Source organism: Chrysemys picta, chromosome 6, assembly GCF_011386835.1.
Source record: "Chrysemys picta bellii isolate R12L10 chromosome 6, ASM1138683v2, whole genome shotgun sequence".
Taxonomy (NCBI): Eukaryota; Metazoa; Chordata; order Testudines; family Emydidae; genus Chrysemys; species Chrysemys picta.
Genome location: NC_088796.1, coordinates 23,848,515 through 23,872,514, shown reverse-complemented (window position 1 = coordinate 23,872,514; position 24,000 = coordinate 23,848,515). Strand labels below are relative to the sequence as shown.

General features: G+C 42.4%; 1 protein-coding gene across 2 annotated transcripts in view; it reads left to right on the top strand.

Annotated features, from left to right (window-relative positions):
- ADAMTS12 (ADAM metallopeptidase with thrombospondin type 1 motif 12) overlaps nucleotides 1–24,000 on the top strand; it is a 282,704-nt gene that overhangs the window by 549 nt on the left and 258,155 nt on the right. For both annotated transcript variants that reach the window (XM_042860207.2, XM_005312319.4), the window contains exon 2: nucleotides 2,016–2,377. In XM_042860207.2, coding sequence (XP_042716141.2) covers nucleotides 2,016–2,377 — 362 coding nt within the window. The remainder of the gene's footprint in view (nucleotides 1–2,015; nucleotides 2,378–24,000) is intronic.

Below are 24,000 nucleotides of genomic sequence, written 5' to 3'. Positions count from 1 at the left end.
CCACCTCTAATGTAAATAAACCAAGGTCACCAAGATCTAAATAAATATATTCAGTTTATTCTTTTGTATGGAGTAGTCTCCCCGTCTGTATTTACACAATGTTTCACTTATAGAATCTAGCTTCCATGGAGCTTTGTGACTGTTTTACTTTCCCCAGATCAGCGTTGCTGCTTCTCACACTAGAGACTGCAAACCTTACAGTGTTGTGCTAGTTACTTCCCCGCCCCCAGTGCAGAAATGTCTCCCTGGCTACAACAGGTCATATCTTTTGGAGTCTGAACTTGCAGCTCTGTACTTGAAACACTCCTGTGGCAGACAACTTGATTTTAAAGTTGAGGTCAATGAAGCACCGTGCAGACAACTCAGACTGTCATGTTGTTGCTTTCTGGAAGCAATTAGGCTAGATTTCAGTTCAAAATTTCATTGCTGAAATCTATATTCATTATAAATTTACTGTTAACAGGCATGTAAATACCCACCTCATTTCTCATTACAAAATGTAGGCAGTTCAGAATCCTGGAAATAGACTATTTCTTCTTAGTAGCAACTCTGTAATGTTATGTTGTGATACAGCAACACAAAATTGGCTTAATTAAGGGCCCTTCCAGCATGACTGTGAACCACTGAAAACTACTCTCTGGGAACAGTTTTACAACCAGTTTTGCACCCACCTTATAGTAGCTCCATCTAGGTTGCATTTCCCTAGTTTGTTTAGGAGAAGGTCATGCGAGACAGTATCAAAAGCTTTACTTTTATATTCCAAAGCTTTTATCATTTCAGAACTCACATACATGAAAGGGAAACTCATGGAGGAGGGGCTGATTTTCCACATCATTCCACAGGCATAAGGGGGTGCTGTGCAGTGGAAAATCAGGCCTGAATACAACAGCTTTTCATTTGGGCTTTTTACACTCTCCCTCTTTAACACCAACTTTAAAAGCTTAACGTTCCTCCCATTCACCTCCTTTCACATTTCAAACACAACATCAATTCTCTACCCTACAGAGAGAGAGAGAGAGAGAGAGAGAGACAAGTGCTCTCTCCTGAAGTTTTATAAGTTTTCAGATTTGTATTGGTGAATTTAATTTACGCAAACAGAGATTTAGAATTCACAGGACACCCACTGTTAGATTATAACAGCTTGAGCTGATCAAAATATGACCTAAATTACTCTGAGGTTAGCCCACTCTTGTTCACACTGACCTCCGGAGCACAGCTTCCATGTACATCAGTGGGAACAAGAATGAGCGCACTGTCACTATTATCAGACTCTAGAAGGGGGAAGAAATTCACGGCATTCTTGCCCCTCACTAATATCCAATACTATGCAACAGCTACTACCGATTAGTTAGTACTCAAATTGTGATAACAGCCAGAGGCTCCAATCATCATTCTGGAATGTATTAGCAGGAGTGTTGTAAGCAAGACATGAGAAGTAATTCTTCTGCTCTACTCTGCGCTGATTAGGCCTCAACTGGAGTATTGTATACAGTTTTGAATGCCACATTTCAGGAAAGATGTGGGCAAATTGGAGAAAGTTCAGAGAAGAGTAACAAAAATGATTAAAGGTCTAGAAAACATGACCTATGAAGGAAGATTGAAAAAATCGGGTTTGTTTAGTCTGGAAAAGAGACGACTGAGAGGAGACATGATAATAGTTTTCAAGTACATAAAAGGTTGTTACAAGGAGGAGGGAGAAGAATTGTTATTCTTAACCTCTGAGGATATGACAAGAAGCAATTGGCTTAAATTGCAGCAAAGGAGGTTTAGGCTGGACATTAGGAAAACCTTTCTAACTGTCAGCGTGGTTAAGCACTGGAATAAATTGTCTAGGGGAGATCTAGAATCTTGACCATTCGAGATTTTTAAGAGCAGACAAACACCTGTCAGGAATGGTCTAGATAATACTTATTCCTGCCATGAGTGCAGGGGACTGGACTAGATGACCTCTCAAGGTCCCTCCCAGTCCTTTGATTCTATGAAAAGCTAAAATTTCCCCATTGCTTTTTTTCCAGAGCACTTTATCCGGACGCTGCAAGAATACCACGTGGTTGGTCCTGCAAAAGTAGATGCAAGCGGCCATTTTCTCTCTTACAATTTACACCATCACACCTCAGATACTAGGAGGAAAAGAGACTTCAGTAGAAAGGAAAACCTTGTGTATTATAAAATTAACCACAAGGAGAAGGAGCTGTTTTTCAACTTGACTGTCCATGGAGGATTCCTTTCTGCAAACTATGTATTGGAAAGGAGATACGGGAACCACACTGGTGCAAAGATTGTACCTTACACAGGAACCTCATGTCACCTCATTGGTACAGTCTTGCAGCCAAATTCTGGGAATGGACCAGCAGTGATCAGCACTTGCAATGGGCTAGTAAGTGATGTAGTCTTGCATCGTGGTTCCATGCTGATTTTGATCTCTTTGGAAGTGAGCTAGAGTTGTGCATGTTTTGGTTAAAAACACTAGATGAACTAGTCTGAATAAAATAACCTGCATTTATGTATCACTTGAATAAGAACCAGCCTGAATTTTCACACAAACTTTAAACCAAATCTAAAGCTTTTTTTTGTGGGGGTGGGAAAGGTACAAAAATTTGCAACTTTTTAAAATCCCCATTTCTCTACACACTCTAGTTTAGACTAGGTCTGGGAGGCGAAGTGCTTATTCTTGTTGAACAATATTTTTAGCACCGCTGAAGCTCAGATGCACTGGCAACTTCATGAGAGCTTATAATGGGGTTTCTAGTTCAATGTCCATACTGCAATGGTTCAACTGAACTTTAGTTCAGTTTTTGGCTGTTTATTAGGTGAGCAAAGCAAGGGCTTATGCTCAATAGGAAGGCATTTCTCTGTCTGCCTGTAATGTGATAACTTTTGAATGCACATCCTACCAATTCCAAATTTCAGGAGTGTTCTAGGCATCAGTGGGAAGAATCCTATTCATTTTGGTGAAAAATGGAACACCACAAGCTGGACGTGGGGGGGCACATGGAGCTCCTTGGATCTGGTTAGCAGAGCCAGCAGCTTCCACCATCTCTGGACTTGTCTATAGGTCAAAGAACTGGCTGACTCCCCATCTCTATCTGCCCATTGTTTCAATAGAGTGAACACCTTGAGTGCTTCTCCCCCTCAGTCAGAAAATGAGAATGACGCAGGGAAAGGGCAGAGTAGGGAGGAATAAGGGGACACATAGAGGCCCTAGCATGGTAGAGGAGAAAGGAAATGGGGCAGGGGGCACAGAGAACTGCTGACATATAAGGAGAATGGGAGAAAGGGGGGTATTCAGAGTTTCTAGTATGACAGTAGAGGGAAATTGGGGGCCACAGAGAGCCCCTGTCATGAAGGAAGGGATGTGGGTTGTTGGGAGTCCTGAAATAGAGGGGAATAGGAGGCTGGCACACTGTGTGCTTGTGGGGGGAATGGAGGGATGCAAAGAGTCATGGTCTTTGCAATGAGCTTGGTCTACAGAAGCAACAGTGTGCAACCCTCTGGTGTCTGTGAGCTTCTTGATCTTTCTGGGTAACACATGAAAGCTTTTGAAAATGGACAAATAAATTGTTATATTTTTCCCATTCACTTCGGTGGCAGCTGGGTATCTGCATCCAAGTGCGGAATTTAATCTGCAATGGTTTAAATTATTTGAGATTGGGAAATCAAATGGGCAGTGGAGTAAGATTCCTCAGGACTGTTTGGTTTACTGAAAGACAACAATGGTAGCCAGAACTTTGTGCAATGTGTCTCAGTCTGCAATGGCCTGCAGAACAAGAGACCAGAGTTCACTCTCAAGCCTGAATTCTCTCGGGTCATGCATTGTGCCAAGATAAACATCTGTGAAGAATTTCCTCCCCCTTCCCCAGTCTGTCGATATGTAAAGAAATTCCTTGCTATTCCGAAGCTTTAGAAACCCCTGTGGGCTTCTAAAATATCCTGGACACACATGAAAATTGGTCTCCTGCAGATGAAATTGGGGGCCCTTGGAGAAGCACATGACGGAGTACTGAAAAACAACAGCTGTACTCTTCTTAAAGATACATTTTTCAACACTATATGTTTCAATAAGATACAGAATATTACTCAGTGAAAAGGCAGAGATTGTTGTCTGTAGGACTATCAAAGTCAAAGTCTTTTGGAGCATTTTAGAAATATGAAGTGAAATTAGGCTATAGAGAAGAGTGTCTAATATGAAAAGGTAGTCAAAAGCAATTAGTTTCTTTTGATGAATAGTCATTTGCCTCCACAGCAATTTTATATTAATATCCATGAGATGTATAACTTGAGTGAAATGCTCATTCTTTTAGGGCTTGAATACCGATTTCCTTCCAAATATTCTGTCTACAATAACATGCTAAGACGTACTTTTGTGTGCATTTTTAAAAGATTCAGTATATAAATGTATGATAAATTTTCAAAAGGTTCTAAGTTATGTATGAGCCCAAGTCTCATTGAAACTCAATGGGATTTAAGTGCTTTTGAAAAATTGTATTCTAATGCATTATTCTCTTGCACACTGGGGTCTGAGTAAGGTTCTCAAGTTAATGCCATGTCGGAAACACAGACTTTTGCCCATGAACTCTGTGTCTGATTCTTCCATTCTTACACTGAATAGTAACCTACTCCACCAGTAGTTCCACTGAGCAATGTGAGGTAAGGTTGACAGCGTGAGGTCTTTAGTTTTGAGAAGTAAAGCAGCATGAAGAAGTTTTAGGTTTTGGAACTTTAAGGTTCATCAGAATTTGTTGTCATGGTTTCTAAATTTTTGACTGAATATGTTCTTTGGTTATGAAGCCTCCTGTTTCGGGAATACATTTTCTCTTGTGTGATGTTGTGGGGTTTTGTTTAGTTTTTTGTATTTTTTACTAACAGAATTAGTCATGAACCTGTATTATACTGGGCTGAGTTTAGATAACATTTATGAATTACACGGTTGCTTAGCACCACATTGTACACATCAGCAAGTTGACACTTACTTTGTTTCAATTGTAGAATTAGTAGGAGTTCAGAGAAGGTGGTAAGAATGATTTGAGTCATGGAAGAGCTCTCATATGAACAGAGATTGAAAGATTGTTTACCTTAGAAAGAAGTCAAATAAGAGGCAACATGATAAAAGTGTATAAAATAAATGAATGATACACAGAAAGGTTGGGAGCTTTGTGTGATAAAATGGAAAGAACAAGGGACAGTCAATGAAATTAAAAGGTGGCAAATTCAAAACTGATAGTTACAAATACTTTTCCACACAACACATAATTAGACAGTGGAACTCATTGCCAGTGCCCTGCTGCATGTTGAGATCGTGTCCCAACGTTAACCTGTTTCTCCTTTAGACATTACATGTTTTGTGTTTGCTTCACACACATCAGAGACAAAGTGGATTACCCCTTTGTCTGGCAAAACCTGCTTGTCAACCCTGCCTGGCACACACATTCTAAACATACTTCAATACATCTATACAACTTCTTAAATATCACCCGTACATATACCCCACAAAGTTTAGGAGGATCAGTATGAGATAAGCTTCCATTAAACATCTCACATGACCCTTTTGGGTAAATATTATGAAAGCAATGTGTTGGGTATAGTGAGTGTATCAGGCCTGGTATAGAATAGTGAACGCTTTGCCTATTGGCACGGAGAGGTTCTTTCGGTTAGACTAGATTTCCGCCTCTGGACATGGACACTCCTGCCTCCCTCTAGGTGTCCTGGCACCTATCTCCTACCTAAGCCCCATGGCAATACACAGACCAGAGGAATATGGGCACAGGAGCTCCTAGCTTGCGTTTTGGGCCAGATCCAGTAAGTGTGTTCAGAGGCCATATAGCTCCATACAAAACTTCCAGGTCAGGGGCTGGAGGGGAAGAAGGAGGAAACTTCCCATGTAACCTTTAGCCAGTGGTTAGGGTACTCACCCAGGTCATGGGAGAAGCCTGGTTTAAGTCCCCCATCTACTTGAGAGGGAGAAGGAATCTGAAGAGGATTCTCCCACCTCTCAGGTGAGTGCTCCAACCATTGGACTGGTGGGTCTCTGTCAATCTTTTCTATTGAAGTTGTTCCATGTTAATTGAATAATTAACTATTAATTGGGCTAGAAAAGGAGTGAATCACTCTGTAGCCTGGTGGTTAGGCCATTCACCAAGAGGTGGGAGACCTCTGTTCATATCCCGTCTCCTCATCAGACAAAGGAATTCTTGCACTAGCGGCCTCCCACGTCACAATTGAGTAGCCTACCACTGGGCTAAGGGCAAGAAGAGGAGCCCTAGCTATTTATCTGGCCAGGATAAAAATGTTTTCAGCCCCCTCCTCCCCAGGGCCCAAGCCAAAAACAAACAGAACTTGAGTGTCACAGAGGCCTCTGGAAGATGGCACCCAGGGTGACCGACCTGCTTGCCCACCCCTAGAACTGGCCCTGGTTTAAAGGTTAGGAGGCTCCTCCCCTAGCAATTTTGAATGGAGCTAGGCAAGCACCTAACTCATTCTTGCCTGAAACAACTAAGCTGCCTGTTGCTGGGAGAGGGGTTCCTGGTTGTGGATTGCTAGCAGAGATAGGCATCTCCTTGCAGCCTGACTCAGGCACTGAACTCTGAGAGAGGAATGGAGCTTAGTCTAGGAGCCTAACTTGGACTTTGTGATCTCAGTGTTGTTCCTGTGATCTTCTAGGTGCCTCAAAGTTAGGTGTTGTGATGCTCAGCATTGCAACGCCTAAGTCCCCTTGTGCCTCTGGGCTTTAGGCACTCTGGAAAATTTTACTCCTCCTCCAAAAGTACTGCCGAGCAAACTACCTAGGACTCAATTTATACTTCTGAAGGCCAGAGCCATGACTTGTATCTTTGGGATGAAAGGGTCAAGGGTATAGATGACTAAGCCACTGTCTGGCTAGAATAACATTTTAGGTTTCAAATGAGTTGAATACTGAACAGCAATACCAGTGGTGCTCTTTGCTTGCCAATGTTCTGGTTAGCTTGGCAAGACAAATGAGAACTTAGAGTAGTGGTGGGAGGGATAGCGATAGTTCAGTGGTTTGCACATTGGCCTGCTAAACCCAGGGTTGTGAGTTCAATCCTTCAGGGGGCCATTTAGAGATCTGGGGCAAAAATCAGTCTGGGGATTGGTCCTGCTTTGAGCAGAGGGTTGGACTAGATGACCTCCTGAAGTCCTTTCCAACCCTGATATTCTATGATTCTAGTAGTAGTTCATCACTGATGCAATTCTCATCTATGGCTTTGCATATGACTCTAAAATCAGAACCCTGATGCACAGAGTCGGTCACACTGGGGGTGTGGGAAGTCTTTATCCATGATGTTTGATGATGTGGCTTTGTGGAGCCTTTCACAGGCAGTCTGAACATGATTTCATCGATTCCCGCTTGAACCTGCTGCATGCTAATCTTGTCAAAGACCATCAGTGAGTCCTGTTCTGTGCCATTTGCTTGAGTTTTTTAAGATTGATGCCAGGCCAGTGGAGACTGCTCTTCCAGTTATCTTTGAAGTGCTTATAAGGATGGCCCTTCTTTCTTTTGCCCTGCCTCAGCTCCCCATACAGGATCTGGTTTGGGTGGCAGTGGTCTTCCATTCTGATGACATGTCCAGTCAAATTCTGCTCTCAGTACCATTTCCTTGATGCTCGTTGTGTTTGTTCTCCCAAGGACCGTCATATTGGTCACAGTAGTGAGTCGGAGTGGCCTCCCTCCGAGGCTAACAGGGAGGAATCACTCCCCTCCCCCTAGTGGGTGGAGCCAGGCTGGTCCCGCCCCACGCGCTGGAAGCAGAGGGGTGGAACAGGAAGTATAAGAGGCGGGGCTTTAGATCAGTTGGGCCAGAGCAAGGGAAGGAGGCAGATGCCTCTCCCTTGCTGCTGGCTCCTGGGCCAGGGACTGATCTGTGCCACCCCCTGTCCCTGGAGGAGAACTCCAAGGGAAGGGAGCTGCTGGGACTGCATCAGCTGACTATCCTGGGGAGTTGCCAGGACTGCCACCAGGCGAGTACCCCGAGGAGCTACTGGGACTGTTGGATCCTGAGTATCCCGAGGTTACTGAGGACCTGCAAGCAACTGAGCCCTATGAACAGGTAGGGGTAAGAAGTACCCCAGGGAAACCAGACATTCATTCGGTTGTGTTGCTGAAATCACAGTCAGTATTTTTTGGTAGGATCTCTGTGGCAGGACTACCTGCTATTGGTAGGACCCTGGGCTGGGACCCAGTGGAGTAGGGTGGCCCCAGGCACCCCTATCCCCTGCTGTGAACCCCACCCCGGGGGTGGTGGCCTACTTACCAAGGCCAGACAGCCTGTGCTTGTTTGCTGTCTGCCCCAGCCAGGAAGCTGGGTTGTATAGACCACTACTGCTCGAGGTTTTGAGCCTGACTGTGTTTGCTGTCTGCCCCAGTCAGGGTGCTGGGCTATTGACTGCTGCTGCTAGACTCTTTACTGACACATAGCCAATTGACAGGGGACTAGCATGCTAGGTGGCGTAGTGACGTCCCTCCAAGGCTGACAAGGAGGAACCACTAAAAGCCACTACAGTCACTCCGTCCTGCCAGCAAATGCTCATTATTGAGTGGAGGGAGCACATGTGAAATTGCTTAAGCTGTTTAATGTGCTGTCTATAAAGAGTCCATGTCTCAGAACCATACAGAAGAGATGTTAGGACCACTGCACTGTAGATCTTCAATTTGATGGAGAGACAAATGATGTGTTAGGTAAGGACTTTTGTTCAGAGTTGGCCAAGGGCCTGGCTGGCTTTACTGATTCTGGAGGCAATTTCCTGATCAAGGAAATAAACAACAAAAATAGAGCAAATAAACAACAAAAATAGATGCTTGTTGTCTAGTTAGGACCGTCTTTATTAAATGGAGTAAAGCACCATTCGACTACAGTGCTAGAGCCATAAGGAAGCTCCTGACCTCTACCCAGTTAACACCAATGTTTCTTACTCATGAACTTTGCCTCTAGAAGAACTTACTTTCATATCAGGTCTTTTTAACTTTCAGTTCATTTTTGTAAGTTACTGTTTTTCCGAGTTTCAGATAATAATGTAATGTCAGAGCAAATCCTCACCACAGATGTTCCTGGATTTATGTCCTGTCATAAAGATCATACAGCTGCAGCATAGATGGAAATAGAGAAAGTGTACGGAGCAGATTTTCAGCTCCCCTGTGTTTTTGTATTTTGAAGCTTATTTCTGCATCCATTTAAAATGATGTATCCCATCACTGTTTCATGTAACAATGACATTGCTATTACTATTCATTTTTATTCATTACATTTTGGGAGTCTTTTTATTGCTTCATAAAAAAGTGGATATAGATATAAACCATCTGCTGCTGGGAGATCAATTTTCTAGTAATTTTCAGAGGGCACCTATTGAGTGAATCATATTAAGAGCCTTGATAAAGGTAGCAGGGTTCTCTAATTACCTGTGTATATGAAACAATTTTCTGCCTGATTGCTGGCAGTGTTCCTCCAGGATGACAATATATTGCTTGTTTTTTACCAGAATACCATCATGCTTTCTCGGTTTACACTATATACCAATGGAGAAATGTGGAAAGTCCTAAGAACTTTATTATACTTGACATTACAGTTTTCATATATAGCATCTTTTGTACACTTTGTATCCCAAAATGGCTTACAGAGTGGAATACCTCCCACTTGGACTTAATTTCCCCACTCCTCCCTAAGGATGTATAAGCAGTGGAGAAAGTCTTCAGATGAAATTTACAGAGATGAAGAATTGATGAGGGAAAGATTTTCCCCCCAGGAAGACACTTCCAGATGACAGGAGTAAGTGAGGATAGAAGATTTTTCTTACCAATTATGAGATGGGCCAGATGACCAGAGAGGGCAGGGAAGAGAAAGAAGATTTGTGACAGAGTCTGCAGTAAATCCACAGAGGGTCTCAAAAATTAGTGTGACAATTTTGAACTGGACACTTCAATGAAGGGAGAGACAGTGGAAGCGTTGGAGGGCAGGTGTGTGTGACATGGTCTTGTTTGCATAAGTGAATTGTGATGATTTACACATCAGTAGGTTTGTTATACAAATTTGACTTTCTTGATTTCTGAGCTCTTATAGTCATCAAATGATTTCCTGAATTGTTGTGAATGGGAAGCATGGACTAAATAACAATCCTAAATTTTCTAGCTTCACAGTTCAGAGGTTTGTGCTGGAGGAAAAATCTTGGGAGTCAGATCCCAGGTGTTCTCATGAGTTGATCATTCCAGAATTGTTTTTATATTTAACTGAAACAAGTGCTGCTACTGTTTCACATCTTGACTCTAGCCTATCTATGGCCTGACAGATAATACCTGGGGGGGGGGGGGAGGGAGAGTTAAATAGCTGTAGTTCTTTTCTAGAACTAAAGCAATGGATTTTCTCTAAAGTTACTCCAGCAATGCAGAACTAGATTCTGAACAACTAGAAAGAAATGTCCCTGGAGACCGAAGTTAACTCTCTCTTCCACACCCCTGCCCCCAAACCTCTCACAGATTTCTAATTTAGTTAAAGGGTTCTTATTCAACCCACATTACACAGAAACCAACTATGAACTCAAGCAAACCAAATACAAATATTCATTCTTGTGCCTGTGGAATGCTCTATGGTGGCTTCTGGTCAACAAACTGTGTCACTTTCTCTTCTGAGCCTGGCCCAGCCCCTTTTAAGGTTCTCAGTCTCACTAGGCTCAGCTACACCCAATAGCTTCAGCTCAGGGAGACACTCCTAGCCAGAGCTGTGCAAGTAATCAATTGTTTTAATTTGCTGGCTGGACAGAAACATTTCATTTTGGATCACCTGAAACAAACAATTTTTGGGTTTTGTGCCAAAACAAACATTGTTTTGGGTTGAAGGGAATGTTTTGTTTGACCCAAAACAAAATGTTTTGTTTCAATTTTGAGCCTTTTAACTGCTTTTTAAATTAACAGCAAAAGGCATTTGAAAACTTCTTTCACAAAATCAGAGCAGAAGCAGGAGGTAGTGTTGCCACCTGTGATGGGTTTACAGACCCCTCACTTAGACGTAAGGTATAATAGAGCAGTGCTGGGCCAAGAAGGCCCAGCCCCTCAGCAACTGCAAAGCGTGTTCCAAATGGAGGGCTGCTAAAAAGGGAGACACTGACAGGCAAATGGGGAGAGTGAAGGAGAGGCAGGCAGGTGTGCGTGTGTGCATGTGTGCTTTTCTGGGAAGAGTCTGGACTGTGGATAAGACCCAATTGGGAGGCCAGACCCTGACCCCCTTTTCCTCCCCCTCCTTCCATCTGACAAAGGGGAACAGGTAGACACTGGGAAGTGAGCTGGGAAGACTGAACTATTGAGACTGTAGGAGGAGCAACAACCCTCTGTTGAGAGGGAAGCTGAGTGCCACAAGCACCCCTCAAACTGAAGAGAGAACAGGAAGACACAGGAAGTGGCCCAGGGGAAGCTGGTCTGTTGTACCACCTAGAGGTCCAGTGCCTTCATCACAAGATCAACCTTCTTCCCACACTAAACATATATACCATCACTGAAGCACTCTTTGGAGCAGTTGTTCACTTTTTCTTTGTTCTTTGTTTTCATACAATTATGGTCACTATCTCATCTATTTAGTAACTTACCAATAGTATCTCTGTTCCAAATGTTAGTTTATTGTTATAGAGAATGTTTCACACTTAGCAACATAGTATGAAGTGCAAAAAGATTATTGTGTATCCTGGGGTAAAATAACTGGGATGCAGTTGCCTTGGTAAGCATTTATTTGACAGCTGGGCAAGACTATACACACGCGCACACACATTATAGCAGTCAGTCCTGTCTACACATTGGTAATCAACACCTTATTTGATTGGGGTTTCTTTGTCTGTGAAGGTTCCTTTGCTATGAAATGTATGCTAATGGTAAATCTGTTTCTGTGAAATGCTAATGATTTCCTCTTTCCACAGAGGAGTAAACATTTGACATCAAATCATATACCAGAGTCGAGGTCCCATTGTCCTCCGCACCGAATGTTGCCCTTGTGACCACCTCAATTTAAATTCACCCTTGCTCACTGATAATGGAACTTCACGGCCACAGAGTACATTTGAAAACGAAAAGAGCAGACACCGCTGTGTTGGAACAAATCCTTATTTAACAGACACTGTCAAAGAGCCAAATCCTCTCCCCGGTGCTGGGTCTGAGGAAATGGACTGTGTTCTTGGATCAACCACACACACTCCCTCTCCCCGAGGCGCCTCTCCATTTTAGCTTCACCTGAAATAATACCAGATAACGTAGTGCCAAACCTTTCAAAAGTGATCAGCTCCCCACTGTTCCCATTGAGAACAATGCCCCAATTGTGGGTGCTGAGCAGTTCTGAAAAACCGCCCCCATCTCACTTTATTATTCTTTTAGATGTATCTCGTTATTAAGGAGTACAGTGACCATCATAATCAGTCCTCTCACCCAGACAGAACTACTTTTGCAAAGGCTATTTTTCTGCTTGATCACAAACACTTTCCCACGCTCCTTGAGGGAACTGCTCCTTACGCTTTTAAGAATGGGCCAAAGCCTGGAGAAGTTTTTTGTGTGGCTTCTGTCCAAATCTTCCCATTCTATTAAAATGAAATTTATTTAAACTGAGTCTCCCACCTCCTCATGTGACATTTCTGTACCCTTTGTATTAACTGGTAGATCCTGGTTGTCCAGGGAAGGCCAGCACATCTCCCCATTCTGTTTGTGCACTTTGTTTAGATTTCATTAGCACCTGTGGGACAGCAGCAACCTTGATTATCGGAGTCAAGGAAGAAGGACATAAGTGATTATCTGTGAGACCCAGAATTTACCTGGAGAAAGTCTGAAAAATGCCACCATAGAAGGCATGAGGCCCCCTGCAAACTCTCTTCTTTTGCAGATGGGAATGTTTCCAGGACAGGACACAGGAAGCCTTTAAACTCTGAGTCTCATGCTGCCCCTCTATATATCTGCTGTGTATTTTCTGTTGTCAATTAGACACACTATATATAGAAAAACTTACTCTTAGAAAGAAATCCCATTCAATATGGAATTTCCTGTGCATGTGTTTTTTTATCCTGCCTTCCATGTGGCCAGTTTTCTCCTATTGTAGATGGTAGTTGTGTGTCTCTGTTACTTGGTATCTAGAGAAGTTTCTTTTACTGTGTTAATAGATACAAATAAGTTACCTTCTTGTTGTTCAGAACTGTAGAACCACTATTCACTGCAGATTTTTTCTATTTAACATTTTCTTGGGAGTTCATTCCTTTCCTTAGTGCCCAAATCCCAGCTTTACTCATAACTCCAAGGGCTCTAATGATGTCTGTCTCCCATCTGTCGGCAGGAACACCCCAGCTGACAGTCCAGATGAACCTCTTTGGAGTTCTCAGTACTGTATGTGTGAGTTCAGCTGCCTTTGCTAGGGTGACCAGATGTCCCGATTTTATAGGGACAGTCCCGATTTTGGGGTCTTTTTCTTATATAGGCTTCTATTAACCCCCCCACCCAGTCCTGATTTTTCACACTTGCTGTCTAGTCACCCTAACCTTTGCTGATTCTGTAACATGACTCCAGTTGTGAGATGTCACCTTTGACCAATATCAGGTGGTTAGCCCTGAATTCTAGCATTTCAATAGAACTATTAGTGTGGGTGAATTAAAATAAATATATTAGTAGTAAACTGCAAGTGCAGTAGAACATTGCACCTGGGTCCTGCAAAATAGCATCATTTTTCTCTCTCTGCAAATACTGAAATTTAATTTTTATATGGGGCTTGGAGACATCCTGTCCACTCCTGATCATGCTTTAATAGCTTTAATTGTCTTCATAGTAACATCCCAAAGTACATCTGCCCAATTGAAATCAAATATTTGAAAATGTAGAAAAACATCCAAAATATTGAATAAATTTCAAAAGGTGTTCTATTGTTTAACAATACAATTAAAACTGCGATTAATCGCAATTAAATTTTTTGAGTTAATCGCATGAGCTAACTACGATTAATTGACAGCCCTAAAAAAATCCACATTTTATAGCATAGGCCTGAACTTCTTGAGCGTGTCCACTTAACTGGAGGAGATGTGAATGTGTGTGTGTGTTCCCTCTACCCTTCTCTAGAAGTTTCATTAATTTGGGTGCAATAAATTGTCACAAAGCTACTAAAGGCATTTCTCCTACACAGTCTTGTCTAGAAAAGACTGTCTGGGATCGTGTAAGTATTGGTGATGTGGCTACAGGATGTTTATCTTCCTTGTGTAAATGAACTGGCTCTGTGTTAGCCTGAGGTTTGCAGCTGGTCTGAGTTCCTATGATTGGGAGGATTGTAATGGCTGAGCTGCTTCTCTCATTAGAACAGTGTGCAGCAAAAGGAGCCAAATAAGAGACAACCAGATTAAAAAAATAACCAGCTGCGGTTAATATATTGCATATAACGGAGACTTCAAAACATAAATACCATGCAGACGGCCATGAACAGAGCATCCAGTTTATAGATTCTGTTGATAAATTGGATAGTCAATTGCTTGACCACACTTTGGTTCATTCTGCTATGTACGTGAGACACCAACTTACCAATACTGGTCAGGTTTATTGCTAAAAGTCAATAATAGTATAGAACATGAAAAAGGTTCAACATGATACCAGTTTCTGGGAAACCATCTTGTGCAGCCTTGATAAATTCCCCTTACACAGAAGGTGTGCTCCCAAAGTTACACATTCCAGCTGCAACTATTTTTAGGCTGATTTATACAAGCTATAAAACTTCTTACATGTCACTAACATCTAACCCATTGGTTTGCACCAGTTCCTTAACTTGTTGTTCTGTATCTTCCTTATCTAGGTATTGGTCCACAAAGCATCTCCCTAGCTTGTACTAAGACATAGAACAAATGTATCTTGATTTTTGACAAGTTTCCTATTTGCTTATGCCAAATGCTGAGTTGTATTGCAGGGTATTGTGGGATGTAGCTTAGCATGAGTGAACAGAACTCTGGGAAAAACATAGGCTACGTCAGCTCTTATAACTGCCACGTATTGTATAATGTGGTATGTACTGACCTAACATATGTGTTGGCTAACAGTTCCTGTGCAACATGATTATATGGTACTCAATCAGAGAGCTAAATGAATCCCAGTAATGCATGCAAATATCTTTTTCATTCAGATCATATCAGGCAAACTGGCTAAGTCTCTGGGAACAAGGGCTACTTGTTTTGGTGAGACCAACTGCCAAATACTTTAGCTTCCTTTTGTGAAAACTCTGGCTCATTAGGTATTTGCATGTTTCTGTAATGGTAACAGAAGCTCGCCTGCTAAGTAATACTGATGGGTGCCAGCTAGAAGATTCCACAGTTGGTCTATCAGGGTTGAAACTGCATCCACTGGTAGTATTTCATCTTTGGTTTAATCTGCTGCTGTCTGCTGCTACTGAAAATTCTGGCAGACAAAATGTCTCCTGAGTACCAGGTACTTATTTCAATTTAAAAGAACAGTTCATTTAAAAATTCCAAACATTACAATAACCCCCCCCAGGCCTATTTAATTAACACCTTCTCCGAGGTACTAATGTTTCTGTGGCTTGGGTTCTGGACATGTGTACAGGAACTGAATCCAAATCAGTATAAAAGGACAAAGATGCCCTTGTGACACATAGTAACCCATGCACATATCTATGCCAGCTTCTGTGATGGTGTATGGATTATCTGAGTAGGCTAGTGCCTGTGTTTATGGTCTGTAATTCCTAGGTGTGCAGAAATGAATTCACTGCAAATCATTATTCAGTGTTCTTGCAGCCATGTTCATCCCAGGATATCAGAGACACAAGATGGATGAGGCAATATCTTTTACTGGATCATCTTCTGTTGGTGAGAGAGACGAGCTATCAAACAACACAGAGATCTCTGTGTAGCTCAAAAACTTGTGTCTCTCACACCAACAGAAGTTGCTCCAATAAAAGATATTACCTCATCCACCTTGTCTCTAATAGTATTTTAGTCATTTTGCAACCCAAAATAGGTCAGATGTATGGCTGGACTGTATCAGGAGTAATTTAGTGACTGATTTATGATTTGTAGTCAGAAGCAACTCCTTAAAAATGACAAGAACTAGATTCTATCTGCTAAAATTTGTTAACTGGAATTTCCAAAGTGCTTTTTCTGACAAACATTTTTTGTCACTGCAGGTCTTATCAAAGCTATTGGAGTCTCTACTAGTAATTGGTTTTAAAGCAATCAAAAGTCCTCAAATATTTCATGAAGCTGAAAATCCTGTTGACCCCACACATTAAGGTATCAGTATTTTAAGGAGGACAGCACTATCTGTATTTGATCTGTTGCTAGATGTTAGTATCATAAGATACCACTCTCTGAAATCTTAGGCCTTGATAGGTGAAGCATGCTAGAATTCAGGGGACCCGGAGATGTTTTCATTCATTAAAATAGATTTCAGTTTGGTGCCATTGACTCTGCTTCACTAATCTCAGCACTATGTCTGCTCCAGCTCCTAAGAAGCTCTCTGTCCCTACACAAGCTACTTATAGGACATATATTCAATATCTTTGTTCATATATGTGTGCAAAGTTCCTTATGCAATGGGGCCCCTGAGCCTGGTTAGGGCTTTACACACTCATGGAATACAAGTTTTTAATAATCTGAACAATCAGATGTAAATTTAACCTGAACTATTAGGAGTTAAAATCATGTTCTATAATAATGAAAAAGGAATTCCCTGTCCTGTGCTTCTCCTGTGAGTTGATCTCTGAGTGGGATGACACAATAATTTGGTCAATAACCATTCCTTAAATGGTTACTTCTACCTCTAGTTTCAGAAATGAGCAATACATCCTCCTATGTGGTTACATTTGTAGCATTGTTCAGAAATGTGCACACACAATCTAAAATGAGAACAGCATCCTTAGGCCAGGAGAAGTAACATTCCACTGCCAAGGAACAGCTGTGGTCACTCTGGGACACAAGTCAGGAGAATCAGCGAGCTGCTCTGGTTCTTGCGGTGTACTGTGCTATTAGAATTACTAGATAAGGTCTAGATAGCGGTCCAGCCTGTGTGCCGGCACAAGACGTCCTTATTCCCTTGCACTGGGGCCCTAGACTACTGCTGCTTGCACACAGGAAGTAACAGATGGACAGGAGGGAGGAGAACCCTGACTCCACCCCCACAGTGCACCTGTACATCAGGGAGCATATAGTGCAACAGACCTATCAGAATTTACTCTCTCCCAGAGCAACGGGGAGACAGGGAAAGAGACTGCACCTCAAAGAGTTACAATCTCCACCTAGAGACTGCACAGCAATGCTCTGCCCCTCACCCTGGGTTAGTCTGCCAGTTGGCACTAGCCATCTATGTAGGGTGACCAGATGTCCCAATTTTATAGGGACAGTCCTGATATTTGGGGCTTTTTCTTATATAGGCTCCTATTACCCCCAGCCCCTGTCCCGATTTTTCACACTTGCTGTCTGGTCACCCTACCCTACCTCTATGGATAGAATGTAGCGGAACATAATCCAGAGGCTAGCCAGAAATTAACATTGGCATACATTTTCCGGTCTGCAGTAGAACGACTCTCTCCGCTGTGGAGGCGAGGTAAGGGAAGGCAAGAGTCACAAACGCTGTCATTGTAGCTCTTCTTATTCAGAAATAAGCTCTGGGCATGGCAAGCGCTTGCCAAATAATAGCGACTCACCTTGGGCATGTAGCAGTGACAGTGACAATATATTATGGAAATGCTCAGTACTGTCTGGGGCTTCATCGCCTGTCCATTCCTGATACAGTTACACACAGCATCTCACTACGGGCCTGTCCCATAGATTAGAACCCTTCATTTTTGGCTTCTACCAAAAGCCTCCAAAAAATTCTCCGGTATTGAAAAATCCAGTATTCAGATTTGTTTTTCTGATTTCTATCCAGATTTTGTACCTGCTCAACCTTCCTCCACCCCCAGCTCCGATTGCAGACTCCCTGCTGGATGACACAGCACGGCTGCACGGGGGAGGGAAATAGCTGGTTGGTGGTTGCTGCAGCTACATAGTGGGAGAAGGAGATGGACAGGCAGTCTGCTGAGACTGTGGACTGTTGCTGTGTCAGGCTGCAGAGAGTACTGGTTCCCTCCTGACCCCAGCCCTTCAGCACAGCCCCAGGGCACAGAGGCCTGTACACTTCCCGCCAACCCTTTTCCACTTCTGGGCAGGCACCCTTTTCCCCTGTGAGTATGTGTGCTCTGGGACGCGTCACTACCTGGAGAAGAGCCTCAGGGCACAGAGCCCTGTCTGCTTTGCCCACCAGACAGAGCCCTCTCATGCCCCCAGGCAGGGAACAGGACATGCTGCTGGCATATCTGTATCTCAGTGACTGGAAGCTGCTCTCTTCTGGCTCCCAGCCTCTGTGTCCCACCTCTGTGACAGGAAACTGGTGATTTTGTGATGAGGGTTCTGTTCAAGTACTCCTTCTTTGTCTGTTCTCTCCAGCGTCCTTCAGGGGATAGTCACCCAGTTTTGGTTGCTGGAAGAAGCCCTTTCTGGGCCCTGGTGAAAAAAGCCTTGGACATTTTGAAAAAACTGGTGCAAGCTACGATAACCAGGACTCTTGGAATTTACACAGAAACCCCTTCTATCAAGCATAACTGCAGGAGTCACCAGCACTAAACTGTTTTTGTTTTAAAAAGAAGTGTTATTATTGTAATGGGAATTAGAGAGAATGGCTTCCTAAACAAGTTAATTTTCTCTATTTGCTGTTTTATTTTTCTGCACTCCCTTTCCCCAGTATTTAACCCTGATATTGACCTGGAAACTGTTAAATTAGTTTTTTTGCATTGATTTTCACCCCCATTTTAAATAAACACTCATCAATGCCTGGAAACAAACAAACAAAAGAACCATAGGACCTTCCCCAGAGTGTAATGCAGTTTTTCCTTGGCCCTTTTTTAAAAAAACTGGAAAATCTTAAATTTTGCTGATTAGTGGAAATACATTTCTTGGTCTCCCTTGTATTTTGGACTCCGGGATAGAAAGTGACTCATTCATCATTTCAATTTTTTCTCTGGTAAAGCAGTTGCACAGTTGTTCCGCTCTGGGTTTGCATTGTACTTTTTGTTCTAATCTCTACCTCTAGTTCATGGTCACTAATTTGCAGCTGTCCACTACTGCCTGAGATTAGTGTTGTGTTTCATACTTTCTAACCGAATGAAGCATGGGGCTGGATCAGAAATTGCACTTGGCTCTGTTTACCCATAAGACATGAAAACAAATGCAACAAGCAGAAATAGAGTTGTTCCTGCCATTTAGTATCACACTTGTAAGATATGCAGGACTCTGAGCCTTGTTTTTTATGTACTCTATTAGAACTGTCATATAAACATCACTTCTGACAAACTTCAGCATGTCTGTGGTAAGGGTGCTGATCAATATGACTGGAGGGTGGTGATGAAATACATCAGTGAATAAGATGGGCCCCATCAGCCTGGCCCACAGGAAGGGAAAGGAACATGGCAATGCCCAGGAGGTGAACTGTGCAGGCTTCCCAGCCTTTGTGTCATCATAGAAGTGAATATTTATTGGTCTTGAAGAAGTAGCTGAAGGCAAGGCCTCCTCATACTGTGAAGCATGTGAGTCCACAAGGAATCCTGGCCACAAACCTGCACATGTCAGACCTGACCTGTAGTCCCACTTGGAAGCCTGGTGTGTAGTTGCTTTGCTGTAATCACCTCTCAGTCCTTGGCTGTGCACTAACTCTCCCTGGGCAGAATCATGGATCGAATATTAATGCTGTAAGGTTCAGTTTTAACTTCTAGGGTATCAGATTACACTGCTCTACAGCCAAAATGCTTCTGAAATAAATGTAGTCAAACTTTACTAATTCTGGGTCACTGAGAATGAAAATGATGCTTAAAATTGTTGATTGGCTCTAGTTTTCAAGATATGCTATTGGGTCAGTATATACGACCCTTGACTTGGGAATGGCGGAGGATAAGTGAGTTATAAAGGGAAGGGATCTCAATTTAAACCAGAAATGACTAAAATACATCTTTGACTGGATCTATGAATAAATCTATGACTGGGTTTGGACAGTACTTGCTTTTTAGGCAAAACAATGAATGATGCAATCTGAAGCTGGTATTGTGTCATACATGATATGAATTGCATCATGTTATTCCTAGAAGTCATGGATGCAATCATAACGAAGCTTACATCACTCTGCTGAACAAAGTGCCCTATATCAGCTCTAGAAATCATACAGTGTCGTGCTCTCTTATTTGTCAGTGTTTGATTTTGCGAAGGGACACATTTCTGTTTAGCCAAAGTGAGCAGAGATGCCTCGTACTTGTGTGAACAGTGCAGATAACTTCTGCTATGTTTGTGGTGAAGTGACTTTTGCATCACAAAAGCGCAGTATAACCACTATGGTTAAGAAAGCCTATCACCTTTATTTTGGCTGCAAAATTGGAGATCAGGACAAGAGGTGGGCCCCATACATATGCTGCAACACTTGTGCAACAAATCTTCGCCAGTGGTTGAACAGGAAAAGGAAATCTATGCCTTTTGCAGTGCCAATGATTTGGAGAGAGCCAACAGATCATACCAGCAATTGTTACTTCTGCATGGTGCCTCCAGTTGGGAAAGGTGTGTCAAAGAAGAAAAAGTGGACTGTGCATTATCCAAACATTCCATCTGCTATACACCCAGTACCCCATGGAGAAGGACTGCCGGTTCCTGATGCACCAGAATCATTCTCACTTGAGTCAGACGAGGAAGAGGAAGAGGATGAAACTTCTGGTCCTGAACCATCAATGTCACAGGACCCACATTTTCTTCCATCCTCCTCCTCTGAACCACACCTCATAACAGAAGGTGAACTGAATGACCTTGTCAGGGATTTGGAACTACCCAAGAGTAAGGCAGAGCTGTTGGGCTCCAGACTACAGCAGTGGAATCTCCTGGCAGGTGATGTTAGGGTTTCCATGTTCCGTGACCGTCAAAAGGATCTTGTCCCATTCTTCTTCATGGAAGGTGATCTTATAGCCTGCAACAATATCGATGGTGTGATGGCAGCCCTCAACATCGTTCACGATCCAGATGAGTGGAGACTGTTCATTGAAGACGAGTCTTAAAGCTGTTTTACTACAAAATGGCAATGTTTTGCCATCAATTCCAGTTGGTCATGCAGTCCATATGAAGGAAACCTATGACAACATGAAACAACTTTTGAGGTGCATAAACTATGACCAACATCAGTGACAGCTTTGTGGCGATTTGAAGGTTGTTGCTCTCTTGCTTGCACTCATTTTTTGCACTCTCATCTAGATTTTTTTCCACCGAACTGCGGAGCAGTGAGCGACGAGCATGGCGAGCGATTTCACCAGGACATTGCAACAATGGAGAAATGCTATCAGGGCAAATGGAGCCCATCAATGCTTGCAGACTATTGCTGGACAGTGACAAGAGATGCTCCATTTAATGAATACAAGAGACAAGCCAAGAAGCACCGAGTAGACACTGAATAGGACTAAACTATGTACATAATAGTTTTTTGCCTTTTGTTTCATAATAAATTTTATTTATATAACCCTTTTGCTGATTCTTAAAGTGTTACATAAACAGGACAGGTGAAATATTATCATGTAAAGCAACCATAAACACATGAAAAGACCTAGGTTTACAATTTATGATTAAAACTCTACTATCTACACAATATACATAGACATAAAATGTAAAAACTTAAATTTCTTAGAAACAGTAGCCAATCGGTTGTTTTAATTGTCATATTTGAATTCAGCACATCAAAATACATAATAAATAGCACATTTTATCTCTGAAGCAGACGACTTCTCAAAAATTGTAGACCAGTGTTATATAACAACCACCCTGGTAATTGTTATAGTTCAGTTACACTCTTCACTTGTATGTTTATGAAAACTGATTTCCCTCTTACTAGTTCATGTCACTAACCCGCCATTATTATGATTGACCATCATTATTTGTATTGCAGTAGTGCCCAGAGGATCAGGGCCCATTTGCACTAGACACTGTACTGACACATAGGGAGACATGGAAACTGCCTGAAAAAGCGAAGGTCTGGAACCTCAAAGGTATTTACACTGAAATCACAGGAAATTAGGAGCCTAAACACTTTTGAGGATTTGGGCCTTACAGGCTATAGGCCTGATCCTGTAAACATGTACCCAGGTGAGTAACTTTTTATAATCAGTAGGAGTACTCATACTCATGGTTACTCACATGCATAAGTGGTTGTTTGCAAGCCCTAAGAATATATGTCCTCTGCAGTTTTCATATTTTGTTGAATATGTAAAATAATAAATAGGGAGCATAAAAGTCCTTGTGTTAACTATACGCTGTATTAGACCATATTGTAGTAGAGCAGTGATATCAACCTTTCCATACTTCACCCCCCTTTACCATATAGGGATACCCCAGCCAGGACCCCTATCCTTTGTAGCCTCCCCGGAACTGTTTGCCACCTTTCTGGGGTCATGACTCCCCAGGCTGAGAATCCCTGTCGTAGACTAATATCCATGTTTTTTGCTGAGGAGAGGTATCATAGGTAATGCACTGCTCTCAAAAGAAACAAATAATTCCTATTAAACAGGACGTAATGCATATTTTGTCACAAAACAATACCTTACCTCTGACCTAAATTACCTCCTGAGTAATCTCGGGAATATAAACACAATACACAATCCCTTTGAAAAAGAAACATAAATATACACGGGCTGCATTATTCTATACGGGATAAGAATAATGCGTTTATGATGTGAGCTGTGTAAGATTTAGGGTATCTTTAACTAGCATAGTCTTGCTTTTGCATGCTTGGGTTTGCCACTCAGTAACCTAATTGTTTTAAAGAAGTAATTTTGGAATTTACTGTGATTTCCATCTGTAATTAAATATTGACTGGTTGACATCTGAACTCCTCACTGGAAAACATAGTGAAAATCCAGAGGAAAGTTATGATTTATGCTCTTTGGGGCAGGGACCATCTTCCGGGTTTGTGTTAGTACAGTGCCTAGCACAATGGGACCCTGGTCCATGAATGGGGAGCCCACGTGCCGATGCAATACAAATAATAATGAAATGCTACAGTTGACAGCCCTGCAGGGGAAGGTGGGATTCTTCTTCACTGACCCAGGTGATCTTTTCAGAGCAGCATCAAAGGTTAGTGCTGGGTATCTGGTTGTTCAGGGAGGCCCTTTTCATGGGAGTCCCACCAGCTTCCATCCCCTCTGTTCTGCTTGTGGTGGAAGAGACAGGACTCAGGTGTCTTTACTATACAGAGGTTTCAACTTGTTTTTAAGTTCCCTCCACCTCGCTTGCTTCCAGACTAATTCATCAAGTCCTGTGCTGTCCGCATCCTCACACAGGGTTTGACTTGGACTAAACAATCTTGGCAAGGACTTCTGACTATACCACATCTCAAATTAATGGGGGTGGGAATTGATCTCTAAATTTTAGAGCACTTTCAGACTCATGCCTTCAGCCCATGAGGATTTTACTGGAGCCTTATTTCCTTCCTCCTTAGAACTCCTAACTGAAAAGGAAATACATATTTCTGACCTAGGGCTATTCTACAGCATAACCTCTGAGTGGTGCTTGCTGACTGGTTACTGCTGTGTCTATTACTTGTTCAATTAGCCACAAGTGGACTGGTTAGGGCATAATAGCAGCCAATTGTCAGGCGGGCACAGGCAGATTTATTGTCTTTGAAACAAGCTGGAGAGATGAAACTGCAACTATTTCCTCTGTCAGGTAAGAGTCAGTCTTTGTAGCTGGGGGAAAAAAAGACATTAATAAAATAAGACTCTCTGCTGAGAAATGCTAGTTTCTTCTCCTAGCATAAGCCAAGCTGAAGATCCAATATGCCACTCAGTTATCCTGTTAACCCTGTGAAATGGGGATTTCTTTTTTTTTAAATGAGGAAATGAATTCCATTCTGCTCTGGGGAAGGGTTGGAAAGTCTGAATACAACAGCAATTTAGAGGAAAGAAAACATGGGCCATCCACCTGTCTCTCTTTCTGTCT